Raw genomic sequence first — 26535 nt, 5'->3', positions numbered from 1 at the left:
ACAGCTGCTGTCAAATACCAAGAGATCATAAGTCCTACTACTGACAAAGCCCAGCTACAGCAGGAGGATGTGGCTAAGACCAGATTTGCAGCTGCCAGTAATCGTGAGTTTCTGGAGGGGTGGCGCTGGGACAGCATCGGAGCTGCATGTGAGCCAAGATGTGGAGGATGCCGATGTGGAAACTGTCCACCAGGAGGAAAAGAAATGACCCTGGCAGAGGAGCGAGAGCTAGAGGTAATTAAAGGAGGCCTCACCTACAAGAAGGGTGATGCTCACACACCAGCTCTGCATTGGGATGCAAAGTATCCTTGGACGGTAGATCCTGCTTCTCTCCCAAACAACAAAGGTGCAATCCAAGCTTGTTTCTTAAGGATGGAAAAACAACTAAGCAGAGAGCCAGACTGGAAAGTTGCATATGCTACCCAGATCCACGAAATGGTCGAACGAGGCGTAGCCATAAAACTCACCAACAAAATCATGGACGAGTGGAACGGACCAGTGTGGTACGTGAGCCACCTGGTGGCACCAAATCCTCATTCTATGACAACACCGTTCGTATTGTAAAGAAATAGCAGCCAGAAATACAAAGGTGTGTGTATGAATGATCTTCTTCGAAGGGACCAGACGTCCTCAACCTATCAGAGCTGTCCTGCTGAGGTTCAGAGAAGGGACGTATGCAGCTCTAGGAGACATCAAAAAGATGTACAACTCTGTATGGCTGGAGGAGCGTGAGAAGCATCTTCACAGGTTCCTCTGGAGGGACAACCCAGATGAAGAGATACGTGAATATGCAATTACAAGAGTCAACATGGGGGACAGACCTGCTGGTTGCATTGCTCAGTTGGCTATGAGGGAAACAGCAAGCCTGCCCAACTTTCTCCACTTGGAGGATGAACGTAGAGTCATTGAAGAGGACAGTTATGTGGATGACCTCTTAACCTCCCAAAATGACTTAAGTAAACTTAACAAGATCACAGCAAATGTGGAAGAGATCTTGAAAGCTGGAGGTTTCTTCCTCAAACCATGGGTCCGGTCAGGGCAAAGTGGGAGGCAAGGAAATGAGACAGATGTCCTAACAGAGATACAAAGCAGAACCTTGATTCTTCCAAATCAAATGAGGGGCGTAGACAACAAAGCCTTGGGTATTGGCTACCAAGCGGATGAAGACAAGTTGTACATGTTAACCTCAGTTAACTTTTCCAGAAGGAAAAAGAAGATGAGAGTTGGAAAAGATCTTCTCAAAGAGGAGGTGAGAACTGGGACACCTAAACCACTGACTAGGAGGGCTCTCTTAAGCCAAGTGGCTGGACTGTACGACCCAATTGGCTTAGTTACACCTGCCAAACAGAAAGGAGCGATTCTTGTCAGAAAAGCATTTCAGGAGGGAGGGGGTGGAAAACTAACCCAAGAAACCTGGGACCAACCTCTCTCAGAAGGCCTCAGAGAAGAAGCCATACAGCTTTTCGAAGAATATGTGCAGCTTGGACAGGTGAGATTCCACAGAAGCCTCACACCAGCTGGCTGGGAAGGGAAACCTTGGGGCATTACGTTCTCAAATGGAAGTGACAAAGCCTATGGTGCTGTGATGTACTTACGATGGGAGACGAATCAAGGCACTGAGGTTCATTTAGTTGAATCAAAAGCCAAACTGACACCCCTAGATCAAAAGGGAGAAGCTGTAAAAGCTGAAATGTGTGGTGCTGTCTTTGCAGTCAGGATCAGAAAGTATGTGGAAAAACATGCTCAAATGAAGATTGAGAGATGGTTCCATCTACTTGACAGTCAAACTGTCTTGGGAGCCATTCAAAGAGTCAGTTATGGGTACAAAACCTTCTTCGCAAATAGAGTGGGAGAAATCCAGAAGGCTGGACTAATGCAAGACTGGTGGTGGATCCGTGGAGATCTAAACATAGCTGACATCATAACAAGAGGGGGCGCTCCTGGAGATTTGGAGGAAAATTCCACATGGCAAACTGGACCGGATTTCCTGAAGTTGCCAGTGGAGGAGTGGCCTATAAAATCAGCTGGTGAGGTTGCAGCTCAGGCCAGGGAGAGTGTAAACAGGCTCCAGAGGAAGGCATTCTCGTGTGCATTAAGAAGAGCTCAAGCAAGAAGGAGTCAGCAGGAAGGCACTCAGGAAAGTCCAAAGAGTGAATCTCAAGAGGGAATTAACCCAACTCTTCTAGGACGGAGACCCACTGGCTGGGTTAAAGATCTTGTGGAAGTAAGAAGATTTAGTAGCCTGTCCCAACTGGTGAGAGTCGTTGCCTGGGTTTGTCATACACACAGAAGTGGTGAGTGACATGTCATCTGAAGGATTTCTGCTAGCCTATCAAAGGTTCACTTCACTGAGAGGACATCCCAGGAAACTCTGGTCAGACCCTGGCACAAACTTTGTGGGAGCCAGACCTGCGCTGGAGAAGCTTCACAAATTCCTCAACCAACTAAACAAGTCTGAACTTGAGGACAAAGCTGCCAAGCATGGTACAGAATGGTCGTGGATGATCCACCCTGCTGACTCTCCCCATAGGAATGGTGCAGCAGAAGCAGCTGTCAAGATAGTAAAGCGGGCATTGAGTAACCTCGGTGGAGATGGTGTTTTCACATGGGGATAATTCCAAACCTTTCTCTACATGGCAGCCAACCTTGCGAATGAGAGACCCATCGATGCAAGAACTCAAAGCAGAGAAGACTGTGTAGAGTACATCACCCCGAATTCTCTGCTTTTGGGACGTGCCAATCTAAAGGGTGACACTGGAGATTTTCAGTTTGACGGCTACCCTTACAAAAGACTAAAACGTATTGAAGCAGAGGTGAGCAATTTCTGGAAGAAGTGGAGCCAATTGGCTGGACCTAATTTGTTCATAAGGAACAAATGGCACACCAAAGAACGAAATGTTGCCGTTGGAGATGTGGTCTGGTTAGCTGACCAAAATGCCCTGAGAGGACAGTACAGGCTGGCTAGAGTGGTTGATGTCAATGCTGACAACAAAGGCATCGTAAGAGATGTGCTTGTGAAGACTGTTCCCAGCTATCCTGTTCACACCACAAGAGCAAACAGTGAAAGAACCAAGAGCCTTCGAACTAAAATCCCAGCCACAATTCTTCACAGAGATGTTCGACGTCTTGTCATCTTACTTCCCACTGAAGAACAAACAGAAGTATGAAGGGTTTGAGTGACCTCTCTGGCTTGTGAGAAACCAGGAGCTCAAGTGGGAGGTGTTAAGCTGAATCTCATTTTAAGAAAATTGCCCCATAGAACTTCACTTCCCAGAGTGCACCAGCAGCAGTGCACCTGAACAGCTGCTGTGCACCTGATCAGTCATCACTGATTAGGAGCACCTGGTAAGACATGGAGGTGCTCAGTCAGTCAGTAACACAAACTGCAGAGAGAAGACACTTCAAGTTCACCCACAAAGCTCAGCCCAGAGACGCCAATGGTCGGTGAAATGTTTACTTATTTTCACATTGTTTAACTGCTGAATAGATTGATTTAATTGACTTAAAATTTTGTGTTGAATGGGTTTATGCAAACATTAGTTTATTTTGAGGAAATGTGTGAAATGTGTGAAATGATTTTCATGTTAAATTTTGGTTCTGTCTTAAAAGGTTTACAACCTGATCTACAACAAATCAACAACTAATCCACTGGCAGACCAATCACCTGAACGAGCCAGATAAGAATAAAAGAGTTTGAATTGAAAGTTTGAGTTGTACACGTGTCCTTTGGGTGCTGAACGAGGGGAGGACTTGACACACATGCTCACCAAATAGATCTGTCAACAACACCTCACCCGTATCAAACACATTAATGCATGGGAGAACTCTTGCAATGTTCTTGGGGGGTCTTTTTGTTTCCTTGAAAAGAAGTCTTCCTGCAGAGACACATGATTTTGTACACCCATAAAGTTATTTTCATTATAGACAGGCCCTTGTTTGGATCTCCCCTGTCCCCTGGAGACCGATATTTAATTTCCTCCCTTGCTTCTTCCTCCAGGTGATCGTAGATAAAGAGCGCTTGGTCCGTTGGAGACAGGTGGCGAGCTCTGTATGCAGACATGGACAAAACAAACCTATACAATACAAATAAATAGGGTTGTGGAAGAAACAAAACAAAACTACCAGTCTCTGCCTTCAGTAATCCTGCCGACAACGCCGATTATGGCGAGGAGTGGAATATTTAATTAATAATACTAAAAGGGGTAACTAACTTAGGAACCAACAACACCACCTGGGGCACCCCAGGATATGACCAGATTCTAATAAGGGTACAGGTCAAAACTGAGGTTTTGGTTTCTGAGGTTTGTGTGGTTCACTACACCTGCTATATCATAGCACACTGCTTCCTGCTGGCTAATCACTGGAAAAAATCAGGTGATGATGATCAGCTGATCTCATTAATTTCTTATCCAATCTCTACAGAGCTTCATTTCACGCATCACCTAAACAAGCTCAATCAGATACTGTAAATGGAGAGTCTCTTCACTAATGCATGTCAGCTAGTTTCCTCTTATCAGGAGCATATCACAAGTTTAGTGTGAATGGTCACTTTGGCTTTTTAATTGAATGTGACGCATCACTGTGCTGAAAGGAAGTCTTACAGATATCTGCTGTCATTTTACAGTCACCATGAGGGGAGGGACCAGTTGGAGTTGAAACAGTTATAGGTGTATCTCTTATGAAACATGCTAAATATTTTGGGTTGCAGAGACATTGAGTCATAATTGATCACACTTTGTTTAACTTTGACTCCATGCTGAGTAGGTTCTTGTTGTTTCTATGTCCTTTGGGTGATCCAGTTTCCTCCCACAGTCCAAAGACATTCAGGTCTTGAGAAGAGGAAATCTGTATGAAGATGTAATAGATTCACGTATTATGTGTGTGTCATGTATTGTCATCTTTTTGTGTTTGTTTGAAAATGTTTTTTTTTTTATCTTGCACTCCTGACTGTATATCAAATTCCGTTTGGGATAATAAAGTGACTGAACTGAACTGATCACAGATTCACAGACATGCACAAGTCACATTTTCAGGTTGTAGCTACAGCTTCTGAAAATGAACTACCAAGTAGTTAAAAGTAACTTCAGTAAATTCACTCTCAAGTATTGTACTTAAGTGCAGTTTTGAGGTACTTATAGTTAACAGTCGACCTACTCTATACTTCAGCTTCACTACATTTACATCACGTACATCACGTTACTAGTTATTCTGCTGGACACTTATATAGATATTTTAGAACAAGAAATCTCCCTCCAATAACAGACCTGGATGTTTTGACGGGCAATTGACTCATGGAGATTGTGGCCATATCTGATTGGTTTAAGTGAATATAGGTGGAATGATGGTGGTCAGCTGATTGAGTTGGAAATAGAAAAACCTTAATAAACAAAATAAGCAATAAAACAGGCAATATCTTCCCAATTGAACATTTCCAAAGCTTCATCATCATAGTGCAGAGTGTGAGTTTTGGATTCAGGTTTGTTCAAGAACAAAAAAACAAAACCTGACAATAAACTAATATCCATGTCAGTAGCGGAAGAAGTATTCTTTACTTGAGTAAGACTATCAATAACAAACCATCTGAAACATAACAAGAGGGCCTACACTAGGATACTTTTTCTCTTTTTAATATAAGATCTAAATCTAAAAAGTTACTAGTAACGTTAGCTGTAAAAGTAATGGAGTAAAAAGTACAATATTTTCTGTCTGAAATATAGTGGCATGAAATGGTATTATGAAAGCAAAGTACACATACCTCAAAATTGTAATTGAGTAAATGTAGTAATTTACTTCTCACCAGTGATGTGTGTGTGGAGCATGGTCTGTAAAAATAATGTTGCATAATAACGTAGCATCAGTGATGTCACCCATTGGTTTGCGGACTGCAGTGTGGAAGCAGTGAGTTTGCATATTTGATATTTTGGGTGCTAGATTTTGGTCACCCCAGGCCATATTTGGACAAAGGCAGGAAGAATGGGGCGCCCCGGAAGCTCTCCTGGTAGAGTATGCGCCCCATGTACCAAGGCTCAGTCCTTACTGCAGTGGCTTGGTGTTTGAGCCCCACCTGTGGCCCTTTGTAATCCCACTTTCTTGTCTCTAACTGTAGGGTTCCATTAAAGGCCAAAACTCCCAAAAAATAATAAATAAAAAAGGGGGGAAGATACAACACTAAGCCAGTGTTGTGTATGGTTTCATTGGCGCTGCGCTAAGCTAAATGCTAAGCTAAACGCTGATGTGAGTCATCCAGCAAAGTTGTACTGGCAGGTAAACAGCGACCTTTGGGCATGGGTGCTGTTAGTCAGCATGTACGCCAGTCCACAGAGCTGGTTGAAAATAGGCAGCTAGCTAGCTAGCTTGGTTGGAAGAACCCTGAACAAGATCTGTCTAGGCAAACAAAATGTTCCAATAAACTTTGATAAAGTGAAAAGACACATCATGCTGTTTTGACGAAGAATTGAAACTACCAATTGAGGCTGCCAGTGTAAGTTGAGTGCAGATTTGAGTAGTGCATGCGTCACAGTGAGAGGGCCAGTCGTCACTTTGCGACGAGTGAAGATGTGAGTTGCGCATGCGTCACTTAAGATGCTAACGAGAGACTTCTGTAATGTCAGTACAGTAAAATTGGTTCGCTGCTGGCTACAAATTAGCATCAAACACAACGAAGGCTGTCAGTGGAATGCCGTTTTGAGCTAATGTTAGCAATCAAACGATCATGGATAGCTAAAACGTTTTCGAAATGATTCCCATCTTCTGTCATTAGTAGTTTTCTGTAGATAATTATTTCAAGGATTTCACAAATTTTATTCTTATGACAGTAAATGATTTAAATCTTGGCATGCTCAACTAACATCTGCACTTGACTCACATCGGGGAGTGACAGAGGCCATAAACTCATTATGCATTTTTTTTTAGGTAATAAATCAAGTAAGAATTAGGGAAGTAGAAGTAGTCCAGACTTCTATAGAAACTGACTTCTTTTAGAGCCAGTGGATGTGCTGCCTGCTGGAAATTAGATATCTTCTTAGATAGTGTCAGCTGTGCTCATTGCATGTTATGAAAATATAGCCCTTTGAATTTAGTTTGTGCGTTGATTACTGTTAAGTATCTGAACTTAACTTAACTTCAGACCCTATTTTAACGATCTAAGTGCACGGCGTGAAGCGCCTGGCACAGATGCGTGTAGGCGTGTCGAAATCCACTTTTGCTAGTATGACGGCTAAAAAAAAGGTCTGTGCGCCGGGTGCATGGTTCAAAAGGGTTGTACTTTGTGTCTTCATTAATCATAGGTGTGTTTTGCGCATAACATGCCATCAACCAATCAGAGTCATGTCCCATTCCCTTTAAAAGCCAGGCGCGTTTGTATGTTGGCGCATTGCTATTATGATGGCGGATTTGCACCATCATATTCTAATTTGTATTTTTTTGCATGTTTGTGTGCTGTTGCGCGTCCCTATGTGTGTGTAACAAGCATAGTGTGCGTGCGTTGTGCACACCTAGGTGCCTTTTACTAACGCACTGTTAAAATAACTTTGGACCAGGTTTTTGTAGGTCAATGGCACGATCACTTCCCTCTGCCTCAAGATAGCAATATGCCCAGAATGCACCTGAACAGACCTCCCTGTAAGACCAGCACGCTCATGGGCGCAGGTGCATTTGCAAGCTTTGCGCCGCGCTGCGTTGGGTGCGAGATAGGGCCCAATATCACAAAGCTGCATGGAGCTATGACTCCATGTTCATTACTGCTGGCAACTTTTCATACTGTTGGCCTTGAAAGTGGATAGAAAAATAAACAGAGATGTATAGCACAGTGAGAAAACAATATTTTCAAGGAATTTTTTATTTTTTTACCGTAGAAACACTGTACATAAATTACTTTCTCTGAGACTAATATTGATGTACGGATAGTGGAATTTCTCGACCTTCAAAATAAAAAAGATCAACCCAAAAACATTGTCAACTCTGAAAAAAGATTGGTAGCATATGATGTTAACACTCTGTAAAGTTCCTGTTCTTTCCTTTAAAATGATTAAAGATGCCTTTCCAACCTTGTAAACACACATACACACAAAGAAAACTCCTCTATAAGAGTACAGAGACCCACAATCAATGAGAAAAACATCCACATCGATTTTTGATCTATTACTGTTACCCATTAAAGTCACTGATGGCGATGCACTGTCCCTTTAAGGAGAAACGAGCAAAAAACAAGGCGAGAAGCAACGATTAGTTACTACTCACAGCAACCCTGCCCCCCCCAAAGCCATGACAACATGTTTCTATTGCAAGCAATACTACTACCTTTGACCGATAAAAGCACAAGGTCTATGCATTATGAGGCTGAGTCACATTTTGCAGAAGTGAAGGACTCCAGGGCTGACGGGGGACCAGTGTTTTACAAGACCGGTGAGCCCACTCGGTCCATAAAGAATCGGAAACAGACGTGGCACCATGGCCGCCTTGTTTCCTCACAGACCGCTGTTGATTGTAGTCTGAAACTGTACAATTTTTATAGACCTTGTAAAAGGACAGGGGATGAGAAGGAGTGTTTCAGAACTGACCAAACAGATAATAGATAAGAAGGAAACAAAAAACACAACTCAAAGTTTTGTTGAGTTCAGATCATTCTGGTGGTGGTGGCGGTGGTGGCGTAGTAATAGTAGTAATAGTGGTATAGGTAAATAGTATGTAAACGTTTTTTTTTTGTTCATTTTTTTATATCCCCTTTTTGTCTGAAGCAAATGCAAGTTTATATATAAAAACAAAAACAAAATATCCAAACAGAAAATTAGTCTTTTTTATTCCCCTCATTCGTACAAATTGTAGTCCTTTTTTTGTGGCTGTCTCTCTTAGAGAGAGTCCACAAGAGTTCCAGTTCCTTCAGCCATGGAAACAATAGATCCTATAGACATGGCTCATCGAGGCCTATAACCCGGAGCGACGGGTCACACCCGGACCCACTCAGATATGATACCGGCATCATCTGTGAGGGATCCACAGACATTTCTTATATCGACTGCTCTGACAGTTTACAACTGTCTAAATGCTAGGGGGCTCGTCTAGTTGTGATGGCTGCTGAAATGCTCAGTTGGCTACTTCAACAAGTCTTTACATCCCACTGTTTCACAGCTAGATAGCACACGATTATAGCACTCAGGTTAGCCCCGTCTACCAGAGAGAGGGGGAGGGGCATGCGTGCAGGCTGTTTAAAGGCAGACGACAGGGCGAAAGAAAGAAAATACAGATAGAAAAAGAAAGAGAGAGAGAGAAGGCCTTGGTCAAACGACTGAACCTTCTTGCAGGCTCATGAGATTGTTTTAAACCATCACAACTGTAGTTTCATAAAGTTTCGGGTCATTTGCGTTTAAGTGACTGTCCACTACAAATCCTACTTCACCGTCCTCAGAATAGAACTAAATTTGCAAACACGGGGTCTCTTCAGTGGCTACGTTTGAGTCTGTGACATCCATTTTGTGTTAAACTGAACTTTTTGTTAGTCTTTGACAGTCCCATTAGAGAAATTAGGTGTTGTTGATGCCGTGTTACCTCCTCCCTATCTCACTCTGCCGTAGGAACTGCATGTTGTTAGCGCTGTCGGCTAGCTCGGGATACTGCTCTATGGACAAGACGTAGTAGCCATCGAAACCCAGAACCTTCCCGCTGCTCAGCAGCTGCCTTTTCTCTCCCTCCGTCCACAGCCGAACCCCTTCCTCCCCGTCTCTCACCCGCTGCTGTTCGCGGGCCCAGGCGCTCGCCAGCGCCCTTTGCCTTGCATGCTCCAGGATTCGCGCTTTCTCCTCATCCAGCGTCGTCCCGTAACGCACGTGAAGTGCCAGGGCGCCGTACTGCAGCTCAACATCGGCGAAGCGCCGCGTTCGCCCGTTCATCACCGTCGTAGACTGGGACACTGTGACATTCACACCGTTTTCCAGGGATTTCCGGCCCGAGGTGAGCCGCAGCGCGCTGAGGTCGTTCTCAGGCAGGCTGGTCTTGATGAAGTAGTGCGTGTCTCGTCCCTCCACTGTATAATGTAGGTCTTCGAGGTAAAAGGCGTTGTTTAGGACTGCAGCCACTTTGATGCAGTCCTCATTGGCAATATTGAGAGCGTTGGTCACCACGCGGCCTTGGATCACGGCGAGCATCACTCCCTTGCCAATCAGAGACTTGACGGTGGCGAACCACAGCCAGGGTTTGGTGTGGTCTGAATGTCGCCGGCTGAGCTGGATTTCTGGCATGCGCTCAAAGGACAGGAAGGCCCGGGACTGACGAGTCACCTCCTGCTGGACACCTGAGATGGACTGTGGACGAGAGAAAAAGAAAGTCACGTCTGTGGAGCTTTCCGTTTAAGACATTGTTAACATAGAATAAATGCATTATGCAAACACTGCTTTTACAGAAAATAAGGAACAATGTATTACTTCATCTGTCCTCAAGCTCATCTCTCACACAGGTCTTTTGGCATTAAAGTTATGCTTTTTGGCTTTTTCCCTTTATGTGGTATGTATCTTTTTGTGCACGTTATAGGTTTACAAAGTGAAAAAGCCTAAAGTCCCCCCCACCCAAAGGGACTTACCATCTCTAACAGAAAACACTGTTCACAAACTGCTCCAAACAGCTCTATTGTAGTCCAGCCTTTACTTCTGAGACAAACGTGACGTCACTTTGTAACATGTGATAATGCTCACCTAGCTGCTAGCATGGTACACCCTCATATTCTGCTTCTGACTGGCTATTAGTCCTTAAGTAGCTACTGTCAGGGCACACCCTCATACTCTGCTTCTGACTGGCTAGTAGTCCTTACCTAGGTACTGTCAGGACACGCCCTCATACTCTGTTCCTGACTGGCTATTAGTCCTTACCTAGCTACTGTCAGGACAGGTCCTCATACTCTGATCCTGACTGGCTAGTAGTCCTTACCTAGGTACTGTCAGGGCCCTCATACTCTGCTTCTGACTGGCTAGTAGTCCTTACCAAGGTACTGTCAGGGCCCACCCTCATACTCTGCTTCTGACTGGCTATTAGTCCTTACCTAGGTACTGTCAGGGCCCACCCTCATACTCTGATTCTGACTGGCTAGTAGTCCTTACGTAGGTACTGTCAGGGCACGCCTTCATACTCTGCTTCTGACTGGCTAGTAGTCCTTACCTAGTTACTGTCAGGGCCCACCCTCATACTCTGCTCCTGACTGGCTAGTAGTCCTTAAGTAGCTACTGTACATGTGCGACTCCCAACAAAGATGGAAGAGAAGTTAGAGACCTCCCCTGTAGCTAAAACAGAGAGCTCAACACACAGGGTGAAAAGAGGAGCTGCAGCAGTGTACAATACAACAAATACATGGTGTTTTTAGAAAATTAAATCATGTAAACCTATTCTGGTACAACCTCTAAATACAATTATGAACCTGAAAATGAGCACAATATGAGCACTTTAAGACTGAATTTGCAGCCTGTCCAGACCAGCAGCCTTTTTAGAGCTGCAGTTCTGACAACACATGGGCGGGTGGGAAGCATGTGTGAACTGTGTGTCTATGTTTTATGTTTCAGATGGTAGGTTTATGGCAAGTGGGTCAATCTATCTAATCTTGATCGACATTGCACTTGTTGTTGTAATAATGTTGAGGGACCTGATGTAGCTACAGTGTCACCTACTGTAGGGGACCCCAACATTTTTTACACCCTGAACTGTTTTTATATTGTTATATGTCGCTGACTGGAACTTTCAAAGTAATTAAAACCTAGTCCAAAAAGTTCTATAATTGTTAATTAATAATTATAGATAATATATAGATATAGATTAATTAATTAACTCATTAATTACAAATTTAAATTCTGTGGCGTAGTATAATACCCTAACAAACAGACAAGGGCTGATTCACCGAGGAACAGTGATTATATGCAATCATGACAAATATATTAATATGTACTCTTGCTACACATAAGTGTAGAGTGTCTTTTCCCTGTGTGTGTGTGTGTGTGTACATGTGTGAGCTTGGCCGATCAACATACATGTAGCTTCTGAATGTCCTGGTGATGAAGGCATTTACCGCACCCAAACTACACATAACAGAATTACATAACAGTCCAATACACTTTCACTTCAATTACTATCGTCAGTCAGTTCAAGTCTCTCTTTTCTCATAACTTCATTCTGAATGTGCCATACCCATTTTTCTCTCAGTCTTTGTTAAACACAGTTAATGTTGGTGTCTTTATTTCTCTAAATTTCATTATCTCAGTCTCTCACTCTTCTGCCCCAAGTGTCGCTTCCTAATAACCTGTTCACCAAACAATAACTGAGTGAGTGTGAGAAAAGAGGAAGGAGCAGAGAATGCAGCTTTAAGCCAAGAAAGGCGGGACTGGTTGGTTTCGCTGGATGACTCTTCATTGTCTTCTCTCCTCATTATTCTCACTCCATTTCTTCCCCCAGCTTCCTCTTTCCCCTCCATTTCCTGATTTTTTTTTCTTTGTAAAAACAGGTTGTTTATTGATTTCCTCACCTTTTCATTTTCACATGTTTTCAACTGCTTTGTTCCCTTCTCAGTTTTACAGTTTGTAGTTTTCATCTCACTTTTCTGAATGGGTCTTTGGAATCACAACTTTCTTCCCCGTTTTATCTTTTTATCTTCTCTATTGTGTTTTTTATTTTGCATGGTCATTTTATTATTATCAGTGTGTATGACTGTATTTAGTTGGTAGAGTTACAAATAGTATAGTACACATTTATGATATCTGTAAAATGTATATGTAGCACCTTTGAATACAATGCATTGTTATATTTAGTTTTCCTTTTTTTTGTGTGGAGTTAACAGATTGAGGCTGCACTGTGGGTAAAATAGAAATTAAATAATAAAAATTTTAATAATATATTCAAATAAATAATTTGAATACAGCGACCAATGACCAGTGATGTCACAGGTAAACAGGTAAAACAAAATACCCGTGTCACATGACTTTTAAGCAGTGCAGCAGCTTTTTCTGCTCCATGCAGTTAAATGTGGATAACAGTCAGCTGCCAATACAACGGGGGGGGGTACTGTTGCTTTTAAGTCATCTACATCTGTAATTCTTTCATCGCAGGGGTGATTGTAGCCCTTTGTAACTTGATCTGCCTAGATCATTCAGGAAAAATTCTGAGCCATTTTCAGATAAAAGTGCTTGTCAGCCATTAGTCAAGGTCATTAGGTTTCATTTGTAATACCATCTCACCTTTTGTAGTACTGGCCCTGTGGCTCAGAATTAAAGTACATTTTGTCAGAATTATTGTCTTTCTACTTTGTTAAAATGCCCAGTTAGCAAAGTTGAATAAAGTTTGAAAAAATTATGTTAAAAGGTTGCCAGGCGCACCTAGAGCTCTGATTCTAGTATCACCTGTTTAACAGTTCTATCTAACGGTACTTAGGATACATACAGGCAGGTCATCCCACAGCTGGCTCTTTTTCATCTCCAGGGACGGCTGCGTGAGATCAAACTTGGGAATGGGGAATCCTGGGATCGCGTTGTGGAGATGGAAGCCAAATGTGACCAACCAAATGTTGATATCTACAGAGAAAGAGAGCAGTGCATGTGGAAAAGAGAAAAATATGAGAAGTTGAAGAGTAGTTTCAAGGCACATGTACACTGTGCTTTTATATTGTAAATGTATTCTTGTTACCTGTGACATATTCTTTGACCTGATGAATCTTGCTGATGGGGTTGTTGCCTCGGAACATGTAGAGGTTGAAGGGCTGGGGGTCTTTACCAACGTGTGTCCATGTGCTGATGTCAGGAGTGGTCCACCTTGGTAAAAGAAAGCACTCTAGTCAGACGTTACAATAAAAAGCTGAAATAGCATCCTGTTGTAGAAAATAACCTCTCAAATGCTTGGACTGGACATGAGTGAATACCTTCCAGCGGGGATGTCGTAGTCTCTGTCTCCAAAATGCAGCAGTCGTGTCAGAGGATCATACAGGCCTCCATGGAAACCAATTACCAGCACAAAGTCTGGGTTGGAATCAAAGTAAACCTCCCCATATGCCGTGTACTGTACCTAGAGTACACACAGGAACAGAGAGTCATGAGATTTGAACACATACACAAAAAAACTCAAGCACTTTCTTCCTTTACAAGGAAAAACACATTCACACACACACGTACCTGTTTAAGCAATAGTCCATTGTTGCTGAAGACAGCCAGTGGGGTCCCAGTGTTATCACATGCGATATAAAACTCCTCTCCACTGCTGATCTCCATAGCAAACACATGGCCCTGTGCAACAATAAACATTACAATTATACACATTATGAACATAATAATAAGGATAATGATGAGTTTTATGTTTGCTGTCTTCTAACTCCACACAATAACAGGAAGGCTATAAATAATGACGACGTCACTATTATTATTAATGATTGTGGGTGTTGCTGCTGCTGATTCACTAACCATATTCACTGTAATAAAACAAGTTAATCTCTGGCTTTCACTGTTTTACATGTTACCTAACCTGTGAAGCTTTTAAAGGGATTATTTTTATGTGATAAAGTGGTGCTGCTACATTGAAAACCAGCACCTCCTCTCTAATTGAGATGCTGTGCATTCACCATGTTTTTCCCCATCGTCACTGGAGTGAAGCCTGCTCCACACAGACTATCATAAATCAAAGGATGAGAGGGAAAAACCAAAAGTGAGTCATAAATAGCAGTGAGTGGGAACTGTGTCCAGAGAAAGCTAGACTCCTCCACATGCAATATTTTGCCTGTCTCTGGCAGGATACTGGAGAATATGGAGAAAAGAAATAACATTTTACATTCTTGTCTTGTCAAATTGGACCACATTGACCATTTTGACAGTATGTTGGCAACGATATCAACATATTTAGAAAGACTTTTAGCTACCTGCAGATCGTAGTAAAAGGACGTGATCTCGGAGCTGGAGTGATTATAGACGTGGGTGATCCTGGTGGGGTAGTTCAGGTCAGCATAGAAGAACTGCAAGTGTTGGCCCAGACTGTTTCTGGATGCCACACGGCGACCCAAACCATCGTAACGGTACTGGATGGTCCAGCTGGCCGCTTTACTGTACACACGAACTAAAAGACCTGAATTACAGATGATAAAAAGGAAGAACAGGGATGTGAAGAATGGCAAGTCATCTAGATGTTGCTGTTGAAAGCTACTATGTGTGGAAGTTAAAAATTGCAGATTTTGGTGGTGCCCAATAGTATATATATATATACACTTCAGTGGCATTGTTACATTTTTCTAAAATGTCGGATTAAGGCTTTGTCAAACCAGCATTTAAAACGGCAAAAGTGAATGAATTGATATTGAATCAACAGACCAAGCAAATCCACGCAAGTTCCTTCTTGAGACTATTCTGCAGAGCCACCATGGCCAGACCTATCACCACAGCGTTGTGGAGGAAGGTCTGGCTACACCACAGCTACATTGATGTTTGTGGTTGTTTCAAAGATACTGTGTATCTGTGTTGTTTGTATTCGAAGACACAAATAACACAGAGCGTGTTTTTCTCCTATCCCAGAATTTAGCTGTGGAGTTGCCAGACCTTCCTCCACAGCGCTGTGGTGATAGGTCTGGCAATGCGAGACCACCATTATTGTAACTGATTAGTGTAGTAATTCACCAGATAGTCACTATGTCTAATTCATTAGGACACACGGATGATCTTCGCTCTGTCACTTCCTGGTGTGATTGGGCCTTTACACTGCTATGTTGGGTCACCAAAATAATAATTCCCACCTTTGGAGTTGTATTCAAATATCTCAGCTCCCCTCTGTCTCAGGAATCCGTCTTCATCCAGCCTGTACTGAACATCTCCCAGACGAGTGATTCTGTCCCTCAGATCGTAGCGTAGAGGGGTTAAGCGACCACTGTTCCCAGGGTTCAGCAAATGCAGGTTCCCATTCAGGTCATAATTATACCTGACAGGCCAGAAAGGTATACTATTAACATTTGGCATTATCAAATGATGGGGCTTTTTTCAGTTCAATGTTGAGATCCTACCTCCACATCATCTTCTCATTGAGGGAGACAGTCTGCAGCTGCCCATCAACGTCATACTCGTAACCATATTTGGTCGTGTTGGCGAATGGTCCAATCTTGATCTCCCGCTTGGTGACTCGGCCCATGTTGTCGTACTGAATGGTGATCCAGTACATCAGAGACCTGAAGATCTCGTACTGGATCTCCTTGATGCGGCCGTGCTGGTCGAAGTGTTTGGTGTAGGTCATCACTGCTGTGGAGATGATCTAAGACAAGGCAAGACATGTTCAGAAACCAACTCTTTTCTTCCTCCATTCACAAACAGCTGGAGACATGAACGTCCAGACAGTAAAGATTCCGCCGCAAATTTCTAAATCCAATGAAGTCCCTTGGTGCAAATTGAACACATTTTTTTGGCAACGTGAACAATCTGAATAAAAACAATAGGTTTGATCACTGTTCTTAAGAGATGTATTTGAAATCTTCTGTAAAATATATCATTCTGTCATATCATCAGTAATGTAGAATTGTTCTGATAAGATGTTCTACCTATATCTCCTACCAAGCTGACTAACCCTAATCTCAGTTTGGAAGGATTGGGAAGGGTGACACAGTAAAGTCACACAATAAAGATTTTTTTACTGGGATGTAACTATGTCACTAGCTACAGGCCAATCAGAAGGTGGAGGGCTGTGGGTGATGCCAAAGTAACCACACCTAACAACAGATCATTTATTCACTTTAACATTCAGACTGAGTGTGTCACTGTCTGTCCCTTTAAATGCCTGATTGAATCAAATATCCCCTCTGGCTTATCAAGATTTAGGAGGTACGTTTTCTTGCTTAACTATCATTTAAGGACAATATACAACAATGCAGCCAGTCCTGTCTTACCTGATTGATATCATAATAGATGACTCCAAATTTCCCAAACTGCTCCACCTTCCCAGATATATCATCAAACTGATAGAGATCGATTGGCAGCGGTGTCTCGTTGATGACAGCCTGCATGCTGGTGACTCTGAAGCTGTTGTCGTAGGTGTAGTCAAAGCGTGCATTCACCATCCCGTCCTCACTGAAGCGAAATATCTGCCGGTCAACCAGGGGGCCGATCTGGCGATACCGGATTGAGCAGATGAAGCCTTCGCTCTGCAGGTTGACCGTCTTAAGCACACCAGCCGTCTCATCATACGTGAAACTGACCCGCGTTGAGTCATAGAGGATCTCTGCCAGCTTGTTCTGATCGGATGATTGAAACAGAGCAGGATGTGTTTGCAATATTGGACTTTGTAGAACAGCCGATCCTATTCATCCTGGATCAGCTTCACTATCAGTTAACCTTCATGACTGCCATCAACTAACTTGAGTGGTCTATTCAAGCTGTCAAAGTGTCTGCTTGTCTCTGCTGCTGTTGCTGCAGCTGCTGCTCATGCATATCATGTCTCACCACTTTCCTAGAGGCCCCCTGACGGGTTGGGCTGTATCTATCTCTCCCTGCCTGGACTTATGAAACAAAAAAACTTGAGTCTCGGTGCGAAAATGCATCTTCTTTCCATTCATTCCCTATATTATATCTTATCTTATCTTGTTCTGCATCTTAGGGAAAACAAAATGTAATTATTCATATGTGGGTTGACCTAACAGAAAATACCAATTAGGATTGTAAAACATATCATAAATGAATCTAAGAGTCCATTTTTGAAATAATTTAAAACATATCTTAATAGTAATTTTCATTGCAAAGAAGTGATAGGATGATTCTACTGAGATAACTGTTGCAAATATAAAACATTGAATGTTTTACTAATAAACTACATATTTACATAAATATAAACAAATCTATATATATATATTTGTTTATATTCATGTACATAAGTAGTTTATATATATATATATATATATATATATATAGAGAGAGAGGAGAGAGAGAGAGAGAGAGAGAGATACATTTACATATATTTCTTTTGTGTTAACTCCGTAAAAACAGAAAAGCACATACCTGTCTGCGATATTTGTACAGTATACAGCGGCCAGTCCCTAGATGGGCAACTCTGAGGAGCTAGAGAGAGCGAGAGAGAGAGAGAGAGAGAGAGAAAATCTTTTAATGTCATTACAATGATGATCAGATGAATGGGTCCCTGATCAGACTTGAACAATACTGATGCAAGTGTGGGGCTGCCCTGCAATCATAAAACAATAGACTGTAGGCTAAATGTAAATGTGCGGTATTTATATAACGCTTTTCCAGTCTTAACAACTGCTCAAAGCACTTTTACATCTACAGGAAACATTCACCACTCACACACATTCATACACTGTGGCCGGGGCTGCCGTACAAGGTGCCACCTGCTCATCAGATAAACATTCACACACATTCACACTCCGGTGCGCAGCATCGGGGGCAACTCGGGGTTCAGTTTCTTGCCCAAGGACACTTCGACAACGACTGCAGGGGCAGGGATCGAACCACCAACCTTTCGATTGGCAGGCAACCGCTCTACCACTGAGCCACAGCCGCCCATAGAACGGCTACTGTAGAACTACAATCTCTGCTCAAATATAACTCAACACTTATAATGCAAGTGTGGGGGGTGAAAAATAATTGAAAGAAGGGACAATTCTATCAAGTAATATGAGTAGCATTCATCACACACACATGTACACACTCACACACCTGTCCATCTTCAGAGTAGTCCACAGTAACAGAGGCGTTGCTCTCCGGGGGGGTGTAGATGTTCCTGTAGTATCCTACGGATCTGATGGTCTGCATGGTGTGCCGAGCCACGCTGGGCATGGTGACCGCGGACAGACGGTCCCCAGAGTCATAGTCAAAGATGTACTGGTGCTGGCTGTGCAGCAGCAAGACCATGGACTGTTAGAGTGAGGGCAAAACACAGGGAAACATGTAACATACCATCAGAGCAGTAAAAGACATAAGCAGAAGCACAGTGAGACACTTTACATTTACACAATGTTGGTGAACATGACATTATATGTCATCCATTTCCATGTATAGTAAAAAAACAATAATATACATATTGATAAGATTGGGGGCCGAGGGGAGCTTCCATCATATCAGAGAAGTACTATAGTGATACACACAACAGCGGTGTTTATGTCATGAACCTTGCATGTGACGTATTGTGGGACAACCACATCAGTCCACATTATAAATCAATATGGAAATCAAGTACAGTTGAGAGTACATCTTTTAATTAGCATTTATGAGATGAATATATTGATATGTTTGTGCCATCTGGTGGGGTTGTAACCCCACTGGACCTTATGTATGAGAGTTAGACAGCTCACGCTACATTGTAAGCACTGTTTGTTTTTATGACCCTTAATGGGCTACCCCCTTTTTCAGGTGTCTGGAGCATTGTAATAGGTTGGGCAGCTGGCATCAGCTACTTCATTCATGCTTTACTAACTAATTTAATCAATTTCTATAAATAGTCAGTTCCCTGAAGCAAGTGTGTCTGCCATAACTGCTGGCTGTTATGAGGTCATCAACTCGCTTTTGAAAAAGTGACGTGTACTGGACTTGGTAGTTTAGTTTACTACATAATAGATTAGGCTGCGATCGGACAGAGCATGTTGCTGGTTGTAAAACGAGGAACTGCCTTTCTCGTTGAAGATGCCTCACGCAGACCAGTCGTGTTTTTGGGTGACTTGTGGGTCGGAAGTAACATAACCACAAAATCGGAGCTTAAATCCCAGGCTCCTCCGGCCACATGTCAACGTGCACCTGATTACCAAGTAAGATGTGCCAAGTTGCTCCCTGGATGCTGTTAGTCCACTGCTCCTACTCCGGATGGGTCAAACAGCAGATTACATTTCACTACATTATAATGTGTGTATGTGACAGTTAAGAATAAAGCTTGGCTTTTGTTATTCTTGCTGGGGAACGAACAAACATTATTTTGCTGTGGAGTTAAATGAAGTCAGGTCCTTTTTGAGTTTTTTTTCAGCTCAAGGTGGTCAGGGCAAAAAGCAAAAAGCAGCTTCAGGCTGCGAAAATGCACTTGATTGCGTTTGATTGGGGCCTTAATATGTATTTGACTGAGCCAGTTCCTGGGGATTGTGCTTTTGTGCGGTCGGTGAACTGGACCACAGGTGGGAATTTTATTTAACAGTCTCACACAAAGAAAACAAGGACAGTTATGAAACAATTTTGAAAAAGCAGCAAGTGAATAGCAGACACAGGTCACACTAAAACATGATACAACAAGTTTGATGGACATAGATCGATAACATCCTATTTCCTCAACTTGGATGCCTGCGCTGGGGCCTGAGGCTTAGCATGCACAGCTCTTCTACACGATAAGGGAAACTGGATTTCATTTGCTGAATAATGGGTTGCCAATTTCCTCCAGTTGTCCAAAATAAAAGACAAAGCCATTACTTTCACAAATCCTCAGGGACCATCCTGCACTGTGATTAGTAGTGGATGATAATCTGAAATGTGAGGAGAAGGCAGATCTAATCTATCAGAAGGGACAGCAGCAACTCTCTCTTTGTCTGGGGGATGTTATAATGTGAAAAATCCCACGAGCTCTCCTGGGTGTGTGCTCCTTGCCTCAGGCAAGCGAAAAAGATCACCTTGACCTCCAACTGAACCGGTCTGAGGAGTGACTCTGTTAAACTGGTTCATTAGGAAGTGATAGTGTGTCTTTTTGTGCATTTTTTTGCACATTTGCTTTAAACTCTTTCACTGAATTAAACTGATGAACTTACTGTATGATTGTGCATTGGTGTTTTATGTCTTTTATACACCATGACATTGGGTTTGTGTTGCCAGGAAGATGACTAATTCTTGCAGGTTTAGATTTTCATGTTTGAAATTTATATCGCCCAAATATGTCTTCTTTGTTGGTTTTGACCTTGGGATTTATTTAACTGTTCTTTTTTGGGATTCAGCTGTAAATTAATGACTTGCTGTAATATCAGGGAAATACATGAGTTTACTACCCACTTAACTGCGCTCATGGTGTTCACCATGAATTATAGTATGTTATACCCATATAGATGTAGTTATGATGTTGTTTGTGTGTCACGTTGTGTGCATGATGACACTCTGTTTCCCAAAGAGGCTTCCAGGAAGTATTTTCAGGAAGGAGAGAAAGTGACAGATGGAGGAAGGAAGTGAATGAAAAACTAACACAAGAAAAGGTCGAGTGTGTGCACAAAGTGACACATGGAGTAACAGAGTATGACTCTTTATTCACCAGGGGGGAATGATCTCTTTTCTCCTCGACAGAACCCTTGTTTTGTGGCTTCCCGTACCCCTTTTTTTAGAATCGCCAAAGCACACTCCATTAAAATATATATGGCTGCCTTGAATTAGCCTTGAATTTTCCTGAATACCTTGCTGCACATTCCTATATTGTCATATTGACAGAATGCCATTTAGAAAACTAAATACATGGGATATTTTTTTCTTTTTCATGAAAACACCCCGCTTTATTCACCAGGAGCAGCGCTGATTAAAAGTGGTACTCTCCTCCACGGTTAAACGGACACATTTACATGATGGCTGTGCAGTGCAATGACAACAATGAATGGGACATAGAAACTCATTTGCACGCCAATATTCACTCACATAACACTTATAAATTGCTTAAAATCCCACACAGTATTCATCTGGTCATATGTGTAACATATCAGATATGGATGCAAAACTAATCCCACTCTCCGTCTGAGTCTAAAAGTTGAAAATTGATTGCAACAGGGCTTTAAATTCACAATTTGGCTAGTGAAAAAAAACTCTGATTGGCTGGTAACTTTCAAAATATACTAGCCATGTTGGCTGGTGATTACAAAAGTTAATTTAAAGCCCTGATTGCAATGTTTCAGCAGTTGTTTCATGCTTTTTTAGGTTTGTACGCTGCAGGTTATACACGGCTCACTAACTCAAGAGCCTCAGGGATTGGTAACAGAAACATCCAGGACTTTGTGTTGATAAACTGAACTGAACAACACACAGCGCACTGCAACTATTACGGCATCGGGTGGCACCTTTTTTAAAAATAGCATATGAAAATAGTAGAGTGTACTAGTTTAGTGAGATGGAGACTGTTGGAGCGTTAATGGCCCATTATGGCGAACAAGAAGATACAGATGCTGTTGGGCGGAAGATTTAGCGGGAAAAGTACCCCTAAAGAGCCTTGCAGATTAGTCATAAAGAGAACAATTTAATAAATATAACTTTCTGCTTGATTGACAAGTGCCTCAACTATCACAGTCTACCAAGATGGTTTGTGCTCAGCTTGTTGACCCTCAAACAGACGTGTGACAGATGCTTCTCCTTCTGCCTTTTGCGCCACTGATATGAGCTGAGAACATCATCCATGTACAAGACTTACAGCTTTCAGACAGGTTGCTCACGTCACATCTACATCTTCAAGCTCAGTTGGAGGCTGCGCAGTAACTTCAGCCATCACCGGAAAAGGGCTTCAAATAGACTTCACTGGTCTCCGTGGAAATCGATGGGGTCACATTGTCCATTTCTTTCACTGTCTTTGGTCTCTCCCTATCTCTGTCTAACATGCTTTAACCAAGCTCCCACCATCCCTTGGGTCTTGTTTCCACTGTAGTACCATTGTCTTTGCAGACTCCCTTAAATATCCCTCTGTCTCTTTGTCCATCCATCTCTCGCTATCTTTCGTTATCTTTCACCATGCAAAAACATGGCCGGCTGCTGTTTAGTGTTGGTCTCTGTCTGTCTGCACGATCAAACACACAAAAAGTGTCTGATTCATCCCTCCTCTTCTCCTCCTCCTCCTCCTCCTAATATTTACTTTGTATGCCCCAGCTATGTACCACAGGGAATTCCCTCTGTCCTCTTTAAAAGACGTGGGTTGTTTTTTTAAAGTCAAACTCATTTTAAGTATCTCTTTTCCTTCACTCACCTCTCCGTTCCTTGTGTCTCCTTTTTTCTTCACTTTTTTAACTTTTTGGCTGGACCACAGGGACCAGCGCGAGGACCCTGACATTCTGTCCCTCTGTTTCTGAGTCACTGAGTGACATTTTTCGCTGTGAGTCTTGGTGTTTTTTCATTAGCCCATGCCCAATCAAACTGTATTGGCACAACACAGGCTTCTACCTCTGCTATAGCCCGTCAATCAGCTGGTTCAGAAGGGTTGTACTTAGCTTGATTAATCATAGGTGTGTTTTGGGCGTAACATTCAATCAACCAATTAGAGTGGAATCTCCCATTTCATTTGAAAGGTGCAATATGTAATACTGACAGCTAGTGTTTAAAATAGTTACGGTAGTACAAATTCAAAATACTGGAGAGAGTCGTCTCCCCCGCCCACTCCTCCCCAGACTCCAAGTTCACAGATTTTGCCAGGCTGAGACCGCAGCATCCACAACAATGTTGCTAGACGCTAGTCTCACATAGCCAGACATTATTTAAGAGCACAGCGGAGTAGCCAATGTTAGATGCTGGCAATATTTCCCTGTGCTTAGAATTACAGTAGGAACCGCTAAACACACAACAACCTCGCTGTCCTCACCACCCTCAGCTTAGAATTACAGTTAGAACCACTAAAAATAACACTAACGTCCTCTCCACCTGACTAAACACACTTTATTGGCTTAGAATAACAGCAACAATCGCTAAACACACTGCAAATTCCCGGTCCTCTCTTCCTCATTTACACCCCCCCCTCTCTTGGCTTCAAATAACTCACAGTTGTCGGCTACAGCGGCTAAACAGCCGTGGCTTGCTTGTCTGGTCCTCCGGTAACGTTAGCAGTTAGCCAGGACCAGTCAGGATCACTTTACTGCTGCGTCTTAATGTTTTTTGCGAGTAACCAACTCAGGTACTCTAGCTATATAACTCAATGTGAGAACATGAATGTTGAAATGACATCAAATGCCAGCTGTAATAAATTAGCCTAAAGCTAATGCTCACCTGTTGAGGAAGAAATAAGCCAACTGTATTTTTTAAAATCTTTTGCGTGTTTGCTGCTGAGTGTCCCTGTTTGTGTAACAAGCATAGTGTGCGTGCGCTGTGCCCGAGCCTAGGCACATTTTCATACTACGCTGTTAAAATAACAATGAAATGCTGTGCTGTTGACTTTAGACCAGGTTTTTGTTGGTCAATGGCATGATCACTTCCCACTGCCTCAAGATAGCTATACGCCCAGAATGCACCTGAACACACCTCCCTGTAAGACCAGCACGCCCATGGGCGCACAGATGGGCGCAGCTTTAAACCGCTGCAAATGGTGCAAGATAGTGCCCTTAGACTATATGCGTCTTTAGCGATGTGTTCATTGCGCGTGTTCATTTCGCATTTTGGTCATTGTAAACACCACCACTGACTATCCCTGTAGCAATTGACATGGTCCAGCCATTTACTAGGTTTTGACCTATTGCTTAGAGAGTTTTTATATCTCTGTCCACCTTTACTTCTCTTATCTCCATAAGAACGTCATCAATTTTATTAATTTATTTTCAACAGTGAAACGTCTCTCTCTACCCCCTGGGAGCATTGTGGTCTATGGGAAAACTCCAGAATTTCCAAGTGGAAGTTAACAGATGCTACTTTGTCATTACACAATATTGAATTACCATCCAGTGTCACTGTAAGCCTGCCCATTTCAATGCACACGGACATTATGGTCCTCAACCTGCAAGCTCCATTCAAATTGAAATAAAGTGAAAAGAGCCAGTGCTAAATTCGCTATAAACTCTAAGCTATATAAACTATGGCCTACTATGAAACTCCTCACTCTAGAGGAAATGAGCTGTCTGTTTTTACGTACAGTCTTTGTGGCTGGTTGTTTTCCTCACTAACTTTGTGACAGTACATTTTACTCAAGGGAAAAGCCTCAATTAGTGTTGCTTACTTTGACCAGAATTTATAGCAAACGCAATAACCTTGCTTTGTGTGTGGAGAAACCCCAGAACAAACTGCGCGTGTGTGTGTGTACTTTGGCATGTCATTTATCTTTTTTTTTTCTCATCATGTCTCTGCAGAGTTGAGCAGCATCTCTATCACAGTACCTCCTTGAGAGAGAGTGTGAAAGTGTGTGTGGTATTGTAATCTCCTTGAGTAACACACAGGTACGCATATGCAGCACTACATAATTAAAAAAAATGGGGAAATTTTTCTGTCTCTTTCATCATGAAATACACAGAATATGCATAAAGATTGATAATCACACAGTGATGATACAATGATGATACATGCACACATCTGTTTCTAATTAAGACCTTTGAAGTGAAAGTATTTCAAACTAAAGGGTTTCGGTTGTGTATTGTGCATACTGTAGTTAGTGATGTGTGTGCATGCCTTTCAGTGTGTCTTTCTGTACCTTATCCAAGTAAGTGTAGCTCCACGTCTTTCCGTCAGCAAAGACTCGAGAGATGATTCTTCCCTGACTGTCGTACTCCCACCTCTCTGTGGTTGGACCCCTCTGGAGGCCTGTCACCTGGCCAGTACTACACACACACACAGACACACACACACACACACAAGGTTAATATGGGTGGGTTGTGGGTTGTGATGGTGCAGTGGATATGATACATCCCCATGGTGTGGGATATCTGGGTTTGATTCCCACTGAGACATATCAACCAATGTCTCCCTGAGCAAGACACTTAACTGCTTTGGATAAAAGCGTCAGCTTAATGACATGCAATGGAGATGTAATGTAATATGTGGCAATTCAAGCCGTGTCAATGTCAATTGATAAATTAAATACCCTATGCCCACCAGACTATGGTTGCCCACTCCTCATTAGTTAGGATGGGTTGACTATAAAAACGTACTTGGCAAAATAAATAAATGACATATTAGTATTGTTATTACTTAACAGCTGGAGTCCTTTCAATTTGTCAAGACAGACTCAGAGGTTGTTTTAAAGGCCTGAACACCCACACAGGTGTTTTCAGTTAATCCAGCTGATTGGACCTCTTCCCAGAACTGTTGGGTGTGTATAGACTGATTGATTGACGCATTCCTGAGTTTCTGGTTTGTTTGCTTTGTTGCACCAACAAGGGCAAGACTAGTCTATATCCACAACGTTACACTTCTGGGATTGCTCCGGTGCCGGAAATTCTGCCAAATGTCACTCTTTTCGGTGTTGTGTTGTAATTTTAAACTCAGGTGGATTTATGAGGAATGCTTTGTGGAGGAACGTCTGGCAATGCGAGACTAGGGCAAGACAAATTACAGCTGTATCATTCTTATTGGTAGAAAAGATTTGTGACCTGATAAATCCCATCATAGCGCCGACCCACCTTCAATCTGAGGAGAGTTCTAATCAGCCTCAATAAGTGAAATCACCTTTGTGGGTGTTCAGAGGCTTTAAATACATGCAATCTGGATTCATATACAACGTCGACCTAAATGACATCAATTAGTCAGCACAACACCCAAAACCGTTTTAGGGCATTTGTCAGACACCTGTCGACTGTAGGTGTCCAAACTACACCCCGTGGGCTATATGCAGCCTAACACCTCCATTAATATGACCCATGAGTTATTGATCTATTAAAATGCAGTTCCTTTTGGGAACACTAGGTGTCACTAACACCCTATGGGC

At 42.5% G+C, this 26535-nt stretch overlaps 1 protein-coding gene across 1 annotated transcript in view; it reads right to left on the bottom strand.

Annotated features, from left to right (window-relative positions):
• Positions 1 to 7818: 7818 nt before the first annotated feature.
• tenm3 (teneurin transmembrane protein 3) overlaps positions 7819 to 26535 on the bottom strand; it is a 257341-nt gene continuing 238624 nt past the window's right edge. The window contains 12 exon segments of the mRNA XM_032528287.1: positions 7819 to 10295; positions 13405 to 13535; positions 13648 to 13772; positions 13880 to 14022; positions 14130 to 14240; positions 14867 to 15069; positions 15731 to 15912; positions 15995 to 16239; positions 16868 to 17212; positions 17973 to 18032; positions 18648 to 18845; positions 25303 to 25429. Coding sequence (XP_032384178.1) covers positions 9540 to 10295; positions 13405 to 13535; positions 13648 to 13772; positions 13880 to 14022; positions 14130 to 14240; positions 14867 to 15069; positions 15731 to 15912; positions 15995 to 16239; positions 16868 to 17212; positions 17973 to 18032; positions 18648 to 18845; positions 25303 to 25429 — 2626 coding nt within the window. The 3' untranslated portion in view covers positions 7819 to 9539.

Source organism: Etheostoma spectabile, chromosome 2 (assembly GCF_008692095.1).
Source record: "Etheostoma spectabile isolate EspeVRDwgs_2016 chromosome 2, UIUC_Espe_1.0, whole genome shotgun sequence".
NCBI lineage: Eukaryota > Metazoa > Chordata > Actinopteri > Perciformes > Percidae > Etheostoma > Etheostoma spectabile.
This window is presented reverse-complemented; position numbering and strand designations above follow the sequence as displayed.